This window comes from Puma concolor, chromosome D1 (assembly GCF_028749965.1).
Source record: "Puma concolor isolate L17-30 chromosome D1, mPumCon1.1.hap2, whole genome shotgun sequence".
NCBI lineage: Eukaryota > Metazoa > Chordata > Mammalia > Carnivora > Felidae > Puma > Puma concolor.
The window spans coordinates 71,926,756-71,945,447 of NC_141676.1; the positions used below are offsets into that span (position 1 = coordinate 71,926,756).

At 38.9% G+C, this 18,692-nt stretch overlaps 1 protein-coding gene across 4 annotated transcripts in view; it reads right to left on the reverse strand.

Annotated features, from left to right (window-relative positions):
- The window catches only part of GRM5 (glutamate metabotropic receptor 5), a 534,058-nt gene that overhangs the window by 101,402 nt on the left and 413,964 nt on the right, over positions 1-18,692 (reverse strand). For all 4 annotated transcript variants that reach the window (XM_086678540.1, XM_086678543.1, XM_086678539.1 and 1 more), the window contains exon 5: positions 7,878-8,124. In XM_086678540.1, the coding sequence (XP_086534666.1) occupies positions 7,878-8,124 (247 nt within the window). The remainder of the gene's footprint in view (positions 1-7,877; positions 8,125-18,692) is intronic.

Sequence of the window (18,692 nt, forward strand, 5' to 3'; positions counted from 1 at the left end):
AATTATCTGTTTAATTAATCTTTGACAAAGAAGGAAAGAATATTCAATGGGAAAAAGACAGTCTGTTCAACAAATGGTATTGGGAAAACTGGACAGCTACATGCAAAAGAAGGAAAGATGAACCAGAACCACTTTATTATAGAAAACACAAAAATAAATTAAAAATTTACTAAAAACCTAAATGTGAGATCTGAAACCATAAAAATCGTAGAAGAGAACATAGTCAATAACCTCTTTGACATCAACCATAACAACTTTTTTCTAGATATGTCTCCTGAGGCAAGGGAAACAACTCTGGGACTTAATCAAAATGAAAAGCTTCTGCACAGTGAAGAAAACCATCAACAAAACTAAAAGGCAACCTTCAGAATGGGAAGATATTTGCCAATGACATATCTGACAAAGGGTTACTATCCAAAATCTATAAAGAACTTAAAAAAACTCAACACCCCCAAAATAAATAATCCAATTAAAAATGGGCAGAAGACATGAACAGACATTTCTCCAAAAAAGACATGCAGATGGCCAACAGGCACATGAAAAGATGTTCATCATCACTTACTATCAAGGAAGTGTAAGTCAAAATTACAAAGACATATCACTTCATACCTGTCAAAGTAGCTAAAATCAACACAAGAAACAACAGGTATTGGCGAAGATGTGGAGAAAAGGGAACCCTCTTGCACTGTTGGTGGGAATGCAAACTGGTGTAGCTCCTGTGTAAAAGAGTATGGAGGTTCCTCAAATGTTTAAAAATAGAACTACCCTACAATCCAGTAATCACACTACTGAGTATTTACGCAAAGAATACAAAAACACTAATTCAAAGGGATGCATGCACCCCTACGTTTATAGCATTGTTACTTACAACAGCTAAGATATGGAAGCAGCCCATGTGTCAATCATTTGATGAATGGACAAATAAGATAATTTCTTATTAAATAATAAGAAGAATAATAAGAATTCCATTCATCAAATGATAATACTATATATAATACTAATATATTAACTATATATGTATATATAATGGAATATTACTCAGCTATCAAAAGAATGAAATCTTGCCATTTGCAATGAGCTAGAGAGTATAATGATATGCAAAATATGACAGAGAAAGACAAATACCACATGATTTCACTCATATGTGGAATTTGAGAAACAAAAAAAAAAAAAAAAAAAAAAAACACCAAAGAGGAAAATAAAGGGAGAGAGGGAGAGATAAATCAAGAAACAGACTCTCAGTTGTAGAGAACTGATGGTTACCAGGGGGGAAGTGGATGGGAGGATGGGTCCTTGATCCTTGTTGGGGATCAAGGAGTGCACTTGGGATGAGCACTGGGTGATGTATGAAATTGTTGAATCATTATATTGTACATCTGAAACTAATATAACATTGTATGTTAACTAACTGGAATTAAAATAAAAAAACAAAATAAAATAAGTGTGAAAATAGCTTCTAAAGCACTGTAAAAATGCTAGAAGATAGGAGTACCTTGTGAGTTCTCAGCCTTTATTAGCTATTGTTCTCATTTTGAGTATGGGGATAGAGATGTAAAGAGGCAAAATTAATGTGATTATTTATTTACAAGGTTTTTCTTGTATGTAAGAACATTTCCAGAGAAGCATTTTTGAAATAATTTTCTAGTGTCAGGACAGTGGATAAACAATACCATCACTTTATTGGCTCATGTAGATGTAAACTGTGGGTATGTCTTAGGTATACAGTGTCTTCACATAGTACCCTATGTGTTTTCCTCCTAGGACTTAAATGATTGGAAGGTGGGCTCTTACACGTGATCCCTTCATCCTTTCATGCTCAGCTTGTTTTAGCTATCTGCAAATTGACATGGATGGGAAACTTTCTAGCTTTTGGGTTCCAGTGACAGATTGACATACTCAGACCAATGCTCAGTAAGGAAATGTTCAGAACAAATATGAAATCAGTCTGTTTGGATCTACATTGTAAAATAATACCATTCTGTTTTTACTCCCAATCACATTTTTTTTACTGTAGTGTCTTTTTCAGAATTTTAATTCATTCTTAAATTTTGTTCACTGTTTAGTAGCTGAAGGATTATCCTAAAGTGTTTTATTTGAAGTAAGCAACAATTTTGAGTAACTGTCGCAAGTCCACTTCTAAACCCAAAGTACCAATCTATAGGATACAAAACTGAGTCCTAAACCATTCCACTTGGTCACATTTATCCAGTGGCTACTAAGAATACAGTGAGTTGAGATATTAGAAAATAGAGCACTAAGGTTAAAAAAGAAACTCCTATATTATGTCACTGACTACTTCAAATATATGGGCTTCTGAGACTTCAAAAGGTACTCGGTGTGAGCAAATACTCTGTGAGCCAATAACCTTTGGACATTCTAGGCTTGGAAAAATAAAGAATTATCGGTGTCAGGAAGCTTCTTTCTTTGCTGCTACTGATTTGAAGAGATATGAGGGTTTCATTGCTCGCCCCATTTGAGCCATCAACCCATTCCTACCAATTCTTAGCTCTGATAAGGTCTAGTACACACTTTTCATTTTACAGATAATGGAACCAAAGCTTGGTGAGGTTGTTGAGTGGTACGAGACTGCAGAGTATACAAGTGGCAGAGCAAACCTAAACTCAGCCTTTAGACTTCCAGTCTGCTGTTCTTCTCCATTAGAATGTGCCATAACTATTTGATAGAGCAAAGAATCAACCCTCGTTGCTTCCCTTTCACAAAAATCTGTTTTATGTAGGAGAATGGTAAACCATGAAGAGATCCAGTTTTTGAAAAATAAATATGAAAACTGCATAGAATGGAAAATGTTATATTTGACAGGGAAGTGACTTCAAGAAAAGTTAAACCTTAAATTTGGTTCAAACCTGTCAACCTGTTTTAACTATGTTAGAGAGAATGAATCCTCCCCATGCAACTATTAGCCTCCAGATTTCTGGTAATTATTTCTTATCTGTAAGACAAATACAGATATATTATCATTAGTAGTTGTAGTGATGAAAATATAACATTACTGTAAAAATCTTTGGTAGCAGTATATTAGAAAAAAATTAGGTAAAAATAATTCTCCATGAAAAATATTTTTTTTGCCTTCACTTATCAATTGATATGAATTCTTTCAATTTTCAGAGATAGGATATAGATTTTATTCTCCATCAAAAGTGAGAGAAGAATTAATTAGCTAAGAATTGAAACACATAATAGCTTTCTGCAATTGTTTCCCATTATTTCATTCCCTCTCTTTCTCCCTGTCTTGCTCTCTTGCTGTCTTTCACTGAGCCTCTTGGTTTCTACATCTCTGTGCTCCTGAAACCTCTTTCTCATCACTGTGTGTGATAGGTGTGATCTGTCTTCTGCAATATCTCTCTTCTTTCTCCTTTCTCTCTGCCTTCCCTTGTCTCTCTTCCTTAACTGACCACAATTTACAGTTGAAATATACTGACATTTTTTATTTTTATTTTTAAATATTTTTTGAGAGAGAGAGAGAGAGAGAGAGAGAGAGAGAGAGAGAGAGAGAGAGAGAGAGAACACGTACACAAGCAGGCAAGCAGGTAAGGGGCAGAGAGAGGGAGACACAGAATCCAAAGCAGACTCCAGGCTCCGAACTATCAGCATAGAGCCCGACATCATGACCTGAGCTGAAGTCAGATGCTTAACCGACTGAGCCACCAGGCGCCCCACTAACATTTTAAAAAATGAATTTTATATAGCATTCAAAAACAAAATAAAACATGAAATGCGTTCTAACCAAAAAGAAAAAAAAAGTCCTATCAAAGCCCTAAGTAGAAACTAGAGGCAGGCAGGGTTCAGTTTAACAGAAATAAAGAACTTTCTAAGCAGTTATAAGTCCCTGAAAATTGGAGCAGTCTTCCTTCCTCAGAAGATAGTGAGGTATTGTTTACCCAAGAGGCTGAAGCAAGGTTGTCAGGGGAACTGCAACATTGTGAGGGGAACTGACTGTACAGAATATTAGATGTCTATAGCTCCTCAGATCAGCTCAGTATATAATTCTAAGGTGTGTGTTTTTTAAAAGTTTAATTCTTAAAAATGTGATAAATTGTCTGTTGGTTAACAAAATGGACACTCCACACACAAGTCCATGCAACAAAGTGATTATAATGATCTGTGAATTTGGGGTTGGATTATCAGAGATTAAACAGAGACCACAACCCTGTGCTTTGACCAAATCCTTTAATAAATAATAATGAGATCTTTTTTCAGGGTATACATAGAACCATTTCACATGTAACATAAAGAAAATGGAGGGGGTGTAAATTAAGTTACATTCTTCTCATTTGAATTTAATGATTGTGCCTGGCAATTGTATATTGTCCTTGTTCTGTTACTAACTGACTGCATGGGAATGGGCATGCCTCTTCCTTTCTCTGAGACTGTTTTTCACCTCAGAGAGAGTTAGGAAGTTGAAACAAATCATCTCTATGGACCCTCCGTGGACAGAGCCACATATTAAGAACCATTGTGCAAACCAGCTCAGTATCTTCAAATTTCTAGTGTTCTAGTCTTTTTTTTTTCTTTGTCACATCTGTCCATGTGTTCTTCTTTTCTTACCTTTTGGATTAATCAAAAATTTTAAAGTAGTCTTCTGTTGGTCTTTTAGCTATTCCTCTTGCTAAGGGATTAAATATGCACTCTATCTTATTCTACTTAAAGTTAATGTTGTGTCACTTAATGTAGATAAGAAACTTGCCATTGTATAATTCTATACCCCCTTTCTTTATGCCATGTTGCCAAATACTTTACACAGCCATGCTTATAAATATCACAATATATTGTCAAATTTTTTGCTTTAAGTAGTCAGTTGTACTTAGTCTGATGTTGACTCCATGTTTCCTCTGCCCATTTATGTTCAGTCCCAGGCAGTGGCAAGTCCTCATAAACCTTAGTTCTCAATGGTCTCCATATAAGGGTCAGAAGACTTTGGCTGTAAAGGTATAGTTAATATTTCAGGCTTTGTGAGATGGTCTCTGTTGAAACTACTCAACGCTTCCAGTGTAGTGTGAAAGCAGCCATAGACATTATCTAAGTAAGTGAGGCTGACTGTATTCCAATAAAACCTGATTTACAAAAACAGACAGCAGACTCAATTTGGCCTGAAGACCACAGTTTGCTGACCTGTGATCTATACCATTGGTGGTAAGTAGTCCAGGTCTGTAATTCTTATCTATAATTCTGAAAACCTTAGAGCTCTGAAAATTATGTTATTTTATAACTCACTTGGCAACAAAACATGACCCAATCTGAACTCATCTGGTGATAGAACTTGACCTGCACTGTAATGGGGCTATTTACACTATGTATCATACTTTGTGTGAATATTTGTATGTTTTGCTACATATAGCCTATGTATCACACTTTGTGTGAATATTTGTGTGTTTTGCTACAGAAATATTAATATGTTGATTAAAGCCTGCTCCACAGCATGCTGGTGGTACTATATAACTATGTTACCTTTTATAAATCTAAAAATCCTGAATTCTGTAACATACCTGGTCCCAAAGGTTTCATTAAAGAATTGTGGGCTAATAGTAGTCTGATTAGATGTGAGGTTTAGAATCAGTGGTTGAAGTGAATTCTCCAGTAGTCCCCAAGTGTGTTTGCCAGAGTGAGCTACCTGTCTCTGCTTTCTTTGTTTAGGATCTTCCTCTTGTGACTCTGGCATTTTAGGGGACTGCCTAGTCACCCCCAGGGCTCCTCTGGTTCATTTCTCAGTTTGGAATGTCTTTGATCCAACAGAGCCATAACTTTTACTCCAGAGAAATAACAACAGAATGTCTCCCAATACATTTCTCAAAAAACAGTGGGTTTTTAATTTTGATCCTGGTTGATTAATTGGCAGGCTACTGTGTAATGTTAGGAATGAAGTCCAGGAGACTGAATTCGAATCTTGAGCTATCATGTATTAGACTGTATCTTTGGGGAAGTAATTTAATCTTTGTAAGCTTCACTTTGTGAGCCTGGAGTGGGAAAAGAGAATGATAACATTACCTCATAGGATTAAAATGTAGAGGACTTAGCAAAGTGTTTGGCTCAGAACACATGTTCAGTTAATATTAGTTTAGTTATTTTGTAAATAGAACTGGATTAATTGGAAAAATAAAAAGTTAGAAACCATCCTCCTGAATCTGGCTCATGCCCTCAGAGTCCAATTCAGATTTATTTATTAATGGGTTACTGTAATACCAAACCTTTATAATTTTGTAACTCTGGAATCTCTAAACAATTGTGAATTCTTGGGAAATTGTTTTCAAAATGTTATGTATATTGTAATTTAGAGAACATCTATAAATTTCATTTGAGTCTTAACAGAGATTCGTGTTCTAAAAAAGGTTAAGAACCAATGTCATAAGTGTACCCTATTGCAGCAAATTTGGAGGATTATGAATGAGACAGTGATGTTCTGTCTGATCCATTAAGCTTTTCCATTGGAATAGAGCTGAGACATTTCTTCACTATCTGCTCTGTGGAACTGGCTTGGGTACATGCCTTGAAAACTCTGAATATTGGAGCTGTAGTCATCAAAGTTGAGGAACAAGTCCTAAGCTGATGTTGGTGCGATTGGTATGCTCATAAGAATAGTACATCCATGTGCAGATATCAGGGACTAGCCCTTGACCTGAGACTACAGACTGAGCTCATTGGTTGACCTGCCCTATGAAGCCTTACAACAAACGTGAAGTTTTCTTTGGCCCTGATAGAATGCTTGTATTCCCTACTCCCCATGGATATACTGAATAGCCAAAAAGAAGAAAACTATATATGAAAAGTCAGCTTTTCTTGGCAAAGCGCCTGCTTGGAGCAATAGTCTTCAAGCCTCTAGAATGGAGAAAATATATAGCTTGGCTCTTGGCTGCATGGTTTGGAACTAACTGTCACTTCAAAGCTCAGCTTATGAGATGGTAACAGCTGCAGTCAGGGACATGCTCCAGCTCACCTCAGTAATGTGGAAACAAGTTAGAACCAAGGTGGCTGGTACATGTGTGGGCACATGGGGTGTGAGTCATGGAGTCATGAAACCTTCTCTTGGCAGGATCAGCTGCAGAGTGTAAAGACACCATGTCAAGCATAAACTGTTGCTGGAAGAATACTTGGGATTTTACAGTGGGAGACCAGAGCACCCTGACTGTGCCAATGTAAGGCAGAGTGAAGACCTTGCCCTGCTACAACTCTGCATATCATTTTAACATTATCCCTCATGGATTAAAGGTCTCATGTGTACAGTCACTTAAGGATTTTGAGTCTGAGATAGATGTGAATAGTGGTAAGTTCTAGGTACCTAATGACTTCCCTGGAGGCTGACCTATAATTAACAGTAAGTTCATATTTCTCAGGCTCCTCTATAAATAATGAAAGGTAGAATTTCAGAGGAAAAGGCAATTTAGTCCTCGAGAAAGGAGAAAGTCCTCCAGCTACAGGATAATAAAATGACTTATAACTTACTATAGGTACAGCAAACAATGTAACAGCACCTCAGCCCCATTTCTGAATTACCACAAATTGAACCATTCATGTTTCAGAAGAGTTCTATGACCCCAAAAGAGAGCAGAATACAGAGAATAACAGAAAACACGTACAGAGAAACCACAGGGCTGGCTTTTGATTTGCTACAATAACATGAGGCTCCTGTCTCTAAGTGCAGGTCTCTGAAATATGATGGTTCCAAGAGTCTGTTGTCAGCATCAGTAATGTACCTGGCTACAGAAAATGGGGCTTCCCTTCTCTATCTTTCATCACTTTCTGGTGTCAGAACTGGCCAAATATGACCAGTAAGCCGAGATAACTACAAAAGACAGAAACAGACACCTTAGGATCAAGAGATGATTGTTCAGGTGCTATTGTCTGGGAGAGAATCAGAACAGTACCTTCCTGGAGAGTCTCCATTCTCATCAAATAGGATCATATCTCCAGAAACCCCAGTAAAATTGGTTTTCATCAGGGAGTCCAAAAGTTTCCGTCCATCAATTGGCTTCATTGCATCACAGAGGCCTGCATAGCCTGGACAGAGGGACATCTGCATGTTGTGGAGCCCATAGGCCATGGAATAGATAGCATTGATCACAAATCCCATTTTGGAATCTTGAACGTGATGTGTTCTCAGAGTCAGAGAACCTGTTGAGAAACAAATTATGGATTAACTATGAGATTTAATTCTGCTATAGCTATATCCATGGATTCTGAATAACTTGAGCATTCACTGAGCAATTTATCAGAGTTAGAGCCAGAGTAAATATAAAGATAGAGGTCCCAAATTCGTATGTCTAATAATTGTCTTCTATTTCCAGTTTTTCCCCCCAAAAAACCTTGAAGAAAGACCCGAATCCCCAACAGTACCAAGATTCACTTCCTCTATTACCAATCCTGGAGATGGATGCAGGAAAGCAGTGTATTTCTGTATCATAAACTTATTTTAAGGACAGATTAATCTCCTTAGTACTCAGCTATGATAATATTACCTCCTTGGTTTAGAAATCCACAACCCATCTCCAGCTTCCAAACCAGTAAGTCATAGCTAAACAAACTATATTTTCTACCATCTTGTCTCAACTTACCTGCTTGGATTTATCATGCACCCCTTGCAACCTCAAAGCATTTGCTCTCCATAAACTGGCCTATTTGGAAATTCTAAAATATAAGATTTATACTCCATTAATCAATTAATTGTTAGAGTCTGAACATAAAAAAATGGTAGACGATCTAGGGACAAAACAATGATAAATTGGGCATGGATTCGGCACTTAAGAAGAACTTGTTCAATAATAGAGATAAATTATGTAACCACAGCAAAAGGTGGAAGGTGATAAATTTGTAACACATGTCGAGTTACCCTTCCAATGGACAGCTCTTGGGAAAGTTTCATTAAAGAACTAACATTTGTTATAGGTTATTGATGCAGTATGGAATGAGTTTCTGTTACTTATGACTGCTTAGAACTTGCTGGGAGCGAGGGACATATGTGGCACAAGATAAACCTGATGCTTGCCCTAGAGTCAAGAAGGCACGTGAGCATCTCAGCAAGCCACTGCAGTATGGTTTGGTAAGTCCTGAGGCAGGACTGAGTCAGGAGGGGCATCAGACCCAGAGACTCATTGAGGCTGAGCATTATGGCTGAGTATCAGCTGGATGAAGAGTGGAGGGAAGCATGTTTGAAGGTTCATAGATGAGACAGAGCGTGCTGTGTTTGGGAAACTTTAAGAAGGTTGGAATGTTCAGAACATGATATGGGAGATGAGAGAATGGGGAGAGGTAGAGAAGGAGAGGAGGGAAGGGCTGCTTAAACCACATTGAGATTGGTATACTTTATGATGTACTTTATCTTAAGATCACTGGGATCCCTTGCAGTGTTTAGGTAGGGTCATGATCAGATTTCTATTTTAGGAAGACTAATCTGGCTACAGCATGGAGAAAGATTAAAAGGGCTACAGGAGTGGAGCCAGAAAGACCTATGAAGAAGTGATGCGATGATCCCCATGATAGCTGAAGGTGGCCTTGCCTAGGTAGAGGCCATGGTTATGGGCAGAAGTGTTCAGGAGGCAGAATCTACTACCAGGGCTGGTAACTGAAGAATGGGGAAGATTGAGACACATAGGGAGAACATGGAAAGAAGGCAAAAGTGACAGCTGAAATAAAGACAGAGCTTGTCATTTGGGAAAAAAGTTTTCTGTAAGAGAGATAGAAAGGAATTTTCTAAAGGTAGCATGATTTTTCATGACTTTTCAAACTGTAGAGGCATATTACCCCCTTCTTGATTGCTGGCCCAAATGCTGATACTTTCCCTGAGCAGAAAACAAAGAAAACAGCACAACTCATCCTGACATAAGTTTAAGATGAGGAATCCCATTTCCATTTAAGGACTAAGCACTGGACCCAGGCTTAGTACTCAATTCTCATAATTTTCTTTTCTACATAGGCTCGCTTCATACTTCCCACCCCTGCCGACCCCCCTCCACTGTAAACTCCATGCTACTAGGTATTAAATCAAATATTTTTGGGTCGCTTTTCCCTCCTCTTTCCTTCATACCTTCTCAACTCTTATTTTTTTCTACCGTTAATAATTAAACTACTTCATACCAATCTACTTCTACCGGGGTTTTTTTTTTTTTTTTTACTTAAAAAAGATTGTATTTTATTTTTTTAAATTTTTTCAATATATGAAGTTTATTGTCAAATTGGTTTCCATACAACACCCAGTGCTCATCCCAAAAGGTGCCCTCCTCAATACGCATCACCCACCTTCCCCTCCCTCCCACCCCCCATCAACCCTCAGTTTGTTCTCAGTTTTTAAGAGTCTCTTATGCTTTGGCTCTCTCCCACTCTAACCTCCTTTTTTTTTTCCTTCCCCTCCCCCATGGGTTTCTGTTAAGTTTCTCAGGATCCACCTAAGAGTGAAAACATATGGTATCTGTCTTTTTCTGTATGGCTTATTTCACTTAGCATCACACTCTCCAGTTCCATCCACGTTGCTACCAAGGGCCATATTTCATTCTTTCTCATTGCCACGTAGTACTCCATTGTGTATATAAACCACAATTTCTTTATCCATTCATCAGTTGATGGACATTTAGGCTCTTTCCATAACTTGGCTATTGTTGAGAGTGCTGCTATCAACATTGGGGTACAAGTGCCCCTATGCATCAGTACTCCTGTATCCCTTGGGTAAATTCCTAGCAATGCTATTGCTGGGTCATAGGGTAGGTCTATTTTTAATTTTTGGAGGTACCTCCACACTGCTTTCCAGAGTGGCTGCACCAGTTTGCATTCCCACCAACAGGGCAAGAGGGTTCCCGTTTCTCCACATCCTCGCCAGCATCTATAGTCTCCTGATTTGTTCATTTTGGCCACTCTGACTGGCGTGAGGTGATATCTGAGTGTGGTTTTGATTTGTATTTCCCTGATGAGGAGCGATGTTGAGCACCTTTTCATGTGCCTGTTGGCCATCCAGATGTCTTCTTTAGAGAAGTGTCTATTCATGTTTTCTGCCCATTTCTTCCCTGGGTTATTTGTTTTTCGGGTGTGAAGTTTGGTGAGCTCTTTATAGATTTTGGATACTAGCCCTTTGTCCGATATGTCATTTGCAAATATCTTTTCCCATTCCGTTGGTTGCCTTTTAGTTTTGTTGGTTGTTCTACCGGGTTTAATATACATCGTCTTCTTCCAGATTATAACAATAGTCTTTAAACTGTTTTTATTTTCTATCTTTGCCCTTCCTCCCCTACTCCAGCCAATTTTAAACCCAACAGCCATAGAAATTCCCTTAAAATGTAGATCAGATCATGACACTCCTCTGATCAAACTTTTCAGTGGCATTTATTACTGAAAGTAAAAGCCACAGTCCTTGCAATGACTTTCAGAGACATACGAGAACTTGACTCATGGCACCCTACCCCTCATGCTTCTGACTCCATCTCCTAACACTCTTGATTTGAATTATTCCTCTCTAGCCACACTCACGTCCTTGTTGATTCTCAAATATTCAGGGGTGCCCCTGCCTCTGGGCCCTTGTATTTGCTGTTCCTTCTACCCAGAAGGCTCTGCCACAGAGGTCTTCAGAACCTGCTCCCTCCTAAGTGCAGGTCTTTGTTAAAATAGCGTCCTCTCGGTGAGACCTTGGGACACCCTGGCTACATCTCATCTCTGTCCCACTCTCCACACATACTCCCGGTGGGTCTCCTTTCCCGACAGTAGTTTTCTCCTTACCACTATCTAAAATATTATGTATTTGTCTTGTTTATTGCCTAAAACATGTACCCATTAAAATGTAACCTCTGTGAAGCCAGGGATTTTTTTGCCTGTTTCCTTTACTACTCAGTGCTTAGAATAGTGCCTAGCACAGAGTGGGTCCTCAAAAAATATTTGTTGAGTAAATTAAAGAACTGTCCCTTCTAACTCTTCTTTCTATTTTCTTTTCCTTCCTGACCCTACCAACACTATTTCTATCCATTCTCAAAGGCTCCAAGAGGACTTCCTTCATGAAGACAACCATGATTATAGATACTAAAATTAACTTTGCTTTTTCAAACTTCCTACCACTTTCTCTATACCTATCTCAGGCACCCTGTACAACATACTATAGAAATGTGGGCATACTTAGAGGGAGGAGAATTTGGAACATCCAGTCCCCACGTCAGTCCATCTCCTACCTTCCTCCATTTAACTCCCTAAAAGGATGTGTCTTACTCACACATCAGCTCAGCCTCCTAACCCTTATCGGAGGTCAGCAATAGTTGCTTTTGTGGCTACTAGATAGGTGGTGGTTTGAGTCTCATTTTGTTTTTTCCTCTTATGAGCAGGAGAGGGAGATGTAAATTCTTGCTTTATGTCTTACTAGCTCTGTGACTTGAGCAAGTTACTTAAATTCTCTAAGATTCAGTTTAATCACCTGTTAAATGGCGACAAGTCATAAATACCTTGCACAGAGGCTGGCACAAGATAGATGCTTCATAAATAGTAACTGTACCAAAATGTAAATCATAAAGCCCTTTAGCCACCATGTTTTGTGGTCACCACTTTGGAAAACAAAAGCAAGCCAAAGGTCTGGCCTAATATGATGTGCAGTAGAGCTCTCAGGCAGTCATGTTTCAGGTTCCCTTCCTGATTTTTCTTTCTGCCTTGTCTACAATAGACAGCAACTGGCACAAAGGCAGCATTTGAGGCTTATTCATTTGTAAATCAAATGACAGTGCTTAGGGCATGGTTACTGAACTGTTTGTTGAACTGAATGGGGGCAAGAATGAAAATTTGCATTTGTTTGGCACTTTTCAAAATAATTTTTGCGTGTATCAGTGATGTGCATCAATACCTGTATTCACACTGCAGAGATAAAGAAACTGAGGTGTAGACAATTTAAGTAGATTTTCCAAGGTTACGTGGATATAAAAATCAAAAATAGACAAGAATTTCTAACACTAAGATCGGTGCCCTTTTTGCTATACTATATTGCTTTCTCTAGAAATACTCCCCGTACGATATTACTGTATCACCTCTAAAAAGTATTCTACTTAATAGATAAAGTGAGGGAAAACAAACTGGTAACAAGATTGAATCCTTCCTGGAAAGTGCTATGTTTCTGTTCCTTCCAATAATGTCCGCTAACGCTGCCCAAAATCTGGGCCTAGGAGTGCACAAAAGGAGCTGACCAAAAAAAGCAGGAGCTCAGAAACCAAAGGACTCATCATGTGTCTGTGCACAGTCTGTTGTATCATTTGTTGTTACTGAGCATCTTCAAACACCTGACCTACGTGGGCAGCATTAGGCTCTTACAGAAGTTCCTGGTAACTATTTTCCCTTGTCACCCAAACTACCAGAAGACTGCAAATTCAAAAAACAAACAAAACCTGCAGAAGGAAACCAATGTAAATTTAACCTTTGTAATATCTCCTTAAGTCAATTTGATGAGGAATTTTTAAAGAAGGATATCTTAATCTGTTTTAGCATTCAGGATGCAACAGGGGGGCAATTAAGAAAAATTCACATTTAAATTCTGCCTACACCACCTCACCTACATACCAGCCTTTCCCTCCATCAGAAGCAGCAGCTCCGGGCTAAGTTATCACCTTTAGGTAGCTGAGAGAGCTCTTTTGAAATGTGTGACAACAAAATAAATACTTTAAAAATGCTTCAATTTCATAAAACTCAAGGAGGTTTAGGAGCTGTTTCCACTGTAGATGAAGAAACTAAGGAAATCAAGATGACCCGTCAGTAGCTGGCAAGCCTAGCTTTTTGTGCACAGGGTAGTGGTAGCTGTATTTAAAAGCAATTAACGCAATAGCTTTAGTATTTGTATATGGGGGTGCGAATTTGGTTAATTAGGTAATTCTCCTGCCACTTACCTCCTCAGGCTTAGATCTCTGTCTATCTCTATCTGTTCCCTAACTCTACACACATCAGAAGGGGGTGAAATCCACAAAATACCTTACTTTGTGTTAGAGAGTACACATCAACTACTAACAATAGCAGAGCATAAAGAATGGGAGTACAGATCCTGGAACCAGGCAGCAGGTTAGGATCACAGCGGGGCCATGTACTAGCTGTGTGACTTTGGCCTAGGTCATTAACCTCTCTGTGCCTGAAAAGAAATGGGTTTAATAATAATATCTAAGCAATTGATTTATACAGGGATTAGCTGAGTTTATATTTATAAAGCACTTGATAAAGTAAAATGGTTTATGTTACTTGGCCCCTGATCCAAGTTCTGTTACAAATGATCTGGCTTGTTTCTTCATATGCAGAATATAAAGATCTGGAAGACGTATGTTCACAAGTAGAGGCATTTGCTAGAGCAAATGTGCCTAGTGTGTTTTTGAGGAATAACAAGAAAGGCCAGAATAGTGAGTAAGGGTAAGACAAGGAGGGTAATGAGATAAGGGATGCCTAGTATAGGACTTTGGAGTGCTTTTATCAGAGATGTCACGATATCCTTTTCATTTTAAAAAATTTATTTTGAGGATGAAGATTGAATGAGGGTGGGAAAACCGAGGGAGTGTGGAAATAGGAAGCTAACAGAAGATGGTGCCTTAGTTTAGGATAGGATTCTAAGTACATTTTGGAAGCAGGGAGAATAGGATGTGTTAATGGGTTGGATGTGAGGTATTAAGAAAAAAGAAGAATCACGGATTAGTCCAGGTTTTCATTTTAAGCAACTTGATGGTTTAGTGTACATTTGAGGTGTGAGAAATAGGTTGGTGGGGATGGGGAATCAAAAGTGCCGTGCCACGCGTTGAACGGGGAGATCAGTCAGTGGCCGATGTGACCGACCAGGCAACAGACACTGGTGGCTTAGATGAGGGTGAGAAGCATTCAGATTCAGGACACATTTTGAAAACAGAACTGACATGACCAGATGACAGACTGGATCTATCTCAGGTATCAGACTCCTTTTTGAGTTCCTGGTGCTGCACTATTTTATCAGCTGTACAGTGTTTCCTTGTGTGGACATGGCATGATTTATTTTTTATTAGTTCCAGAATGTCTTATAATTTCTTGCTTGGGTCACTGCAATAGCCTCCTAACAGATCTTACTGCCTCTAATCTTGTTCTGCTGGAATCTATATATTCCCAGCGTAGATATATAAAGAGTGGTCTTTCTAAAGCACAAAACTGATTTTATTAGTCTCCTTTTAAAACCATTCAGTTGATAACAAAATTACACTACAAATACCTTGTCCCAACTTTCCAGACCTTTCTTTTCTGCCCTTGATTTACCCCTCAATTCTGACCCATGATACTGTATAATACCACATATTCGAAACTTCTTGTAGTCACATTGTAAACTCTTCTCCCTTGTATCCGGGCCTCTGTGCATTTCGCTCTATATATGTGGAACATACTCTCTTGCAGATTCTCTATTTATTATTTTGTGTGTGTCTAAGACTCACGTCTTCTCAGAAATTGGTCGTGACCCTCCTCCAGTTTAGAATTAAGGTTTTGCTCTATTCACCCACAGCACTGATGCTAGCATTTATCACACACTGAACACCCTATACACAAGTTGCCTATTTACCTATGTCTTTGGTCTAGACTTAAAGCTCTGCTTTGTCCTCTTGTAGCACTGGTGGTGACCTTTGGCTAGTTTCTAGTACACTGTGGACTCCTCAATGACAGACATTCTGTGTCATTCATACAGGTAGCCCCTGTGCCTAGCACAGCCCCTGACATATAATTGGTACTATTAATATATGTTAGGTACATGAATGTGGCCTGATGAATGAATGACAGGATGTCACCAAATACCAGGTCTGGTCTCCAGATTGTCAAATCAGTTTACAAGAGCAGTCATTCCTTTGTAGAATAACAATAAACAAAACTAATACTGCCAGTTTATAATAGGATCTGCCAGGTGGACCAAACAATCCCCTTAAGCAATCTCATGGGCTTTCACCACCTAATAAAACTACTTGAGAAAATTCTGGTCCAGTCAAGATAGAGTAAGCCCTCGCCACCCTATTTCTCCCACTGAATGCTGGACAGAACGACTGGAACAGTTTTCAGAGGATTTTTAAAAGTAAATGGTAACAGGTGGGTTGGGGGAGGAAACCAGAATTTAAAACACCACTGAAGCATGCGTGAGATTCTTGGATCTTTTCCCTCCAGTATCTCCAGGCTTGGGTGCAAAGGTAGCCCCAAAACATGGAGCTGTGGACTAATCTGAAGTGTGGGCAGAGGGATCGCCAAGAGAAGTCCTCTATTTCTGGTCTGAAGAGTGGAAAGGGGCTCCCTATGAGTCAGAGAGAGTGGAGGAAATTCTATTTTTGTTTTGGTCTGTGTGAGCCCCAGGCAGCCCTGCAGAGGTAGTGGGGCAAACTGCTGTACTTTAAGGTGGGAGCCCTTCTCCATGACCAAAGGAACTGTGTCTCAAGAGTGTGGGGAAATGCTTTTTTCATTTCTCCTAGCCTCTCCCCCAAATGGTGGCTTCCGTGGTAATCTAGTCAAAGGGACAAAGGTGAAAGACAGAGGTAGACACCAAAGTTGCACATTTCTACCCAGGGGGTCAGGACAGAGATGAGAGAGAGCTGAAAAATGTCAGGGAAACTGGGAAGGGGGGAGCTCAAGAAAGTGATCCCACAAAGTCAAATATGAACTCCTGGCACCAGGCGCATAAGCAACAAGCTCTGAGAAAACTGCAGAGGCTTTGAAAACTGGGTTGACGGTAGAACCGCAGCCTAGAGACGGTGGGCACCAACTTGCAGCCTGACGCTGACCAGGCTGATTTCTTGTTTTGTTTTGTTAATCACCCTTCTATCTAAGATAACATCATATTTGAAATGTCCAGAATCATGAGATGACACCTGGAGTCAGGGGACTATCTATGATTATGTGTGAGAGCAGTAAGGGTCCCAACCACCTTTTTGCTGATCTTCTGTCTACATTTTCAAACTCCTTACTTTCTGTTGGTTGACACAGCCTTTCTTTAGATGTCTTAATAGAACTCAGAGTTCTATTCAATTCCTTTGTTCTTGCTTCTTAGGCCCTAGAGAGAAATTCTAGTTCTTAGTTAATTTATTCATTGACTCATTCAGAGATTAATTAGGTTATTGATTAAACAGACATTTATTGAACCCATACTGTATGTCAGACACTGTGATGGATGCTGGTGATACAAGTGACACAGTATCTCTCTCCTCAGAAACACTCAGCATGTAAGCCATGGGCTCAGTGAAAGAAATTTGGGAGGCCCAAGAAGTTTGACCTTATTAGGAAAATTTCAAAGTCTTGAGTGCACACAATGAAACAGCTCATTTTACCTAGACTTCTTTTCATACCCAGTAAGCGTTAGGAAAGAGAGGGCATGTTGGCTTGTTAATGCACAAAAGAACTGGACTTTAGTCAACAGTATTTACTTTGTTTAAGGATTATTTTTTAGGGTCCACTATAGGCCAGCCCAATGCAGGCATGAGGATTTGTGCCAACCCAAACTTGCAAGCTGCTCTCAGGCTCCATCTGCCTCACAGCAGCCTGGAGAGAAGAAATGGAAGGAAGGAAGAGAGGCTGGTCCCTTTTTATTTTATTTTTTTCAAAACTGGATTACTGATTTAGAACACTTAACATTCAATCCTAATTTTACTATTGTTTAATCAAATGAGAAGATTCTAAAAGGATTAGCAGAAACTGAAATCCTTCAATCTGTGATTACAATTTAATTTTACAGCACTTAAAATATTTTCTTTTTAAAAATATGTTCCTTAATTCATCTGGGTTCAGCTTCAACTTTCTTTGAAGCTTAGTAGCTGTCAAACAGAGCGAAATCAGAGTGTCTTAACAAGGCAGAATCAGAGAAGATACTAAGGACTTCAGAAAGCATCTAGTCTAGAGGCTACAGAAAGGATGCCTTTGGACTAAATTGGCATTTAGATATGTTTTGTTTGGCTAAATGCTACTTTGTGGAAATTTTACATGAGAATCAAGCTTTGTAGACTCTTGGGGAAAAAAAAAAACAGATGTCACAATACTGGCTTCATTCAGATTCTCACACGGCAAATGCTAACCTGCTTCTCTTATATCACATCTTTGGCCCCTATATTCCTCTGATGTTGGGACTTCCTAATTGGTCCAATGAACTCATTTTGTAGATGAAGAATAAGGCCAATGAGGGAAAAAGATTTCTTGAAAGTCACACCTTTGGTTAATGGCAGCTGGCATCTTGTGTTTAAACTCTTAGACTAGTGTTATTTTCATATGGGCAACAAAGGAAACCATGGTTTAAAATTTTTTTCAGCAAACTAACCTATGACCATAGAGTAATGAATATGGCAAAAATTTATTAAAAAATCTTTTAAAAATCCCAAGTCAGTTCTTTGTGTTATCCCTTAAACTAGCTACTAAAATACTTTTGGATTGTCCCCGTTATTTCCTCTCTACCCACCAGTAGGGGAAGGACAGTAAAGGAAAGGAAGATGTGAGGGAAGGGATTCAATTATTTTCTAGGAAGGAGATTATAAATCTGGAAGATGTCACTTGATAACATACTGTAACGTTGCGAGAGAAAATAAATAGCAGGGAAACAAATTCTCCCTAACGTCATTTATTTTCTGAATCTACTCATTCCTTATGCATATGGCAAATGGATTCCAATTATGCTCAGTGGCTGACACAATAATTTGTTTTCACTGTGACAGAAGGGCAGAACATCCCCCAAGCCAGAATTCATCTTTTGCCATTACACACTCCCACAGAAATATGTGTAT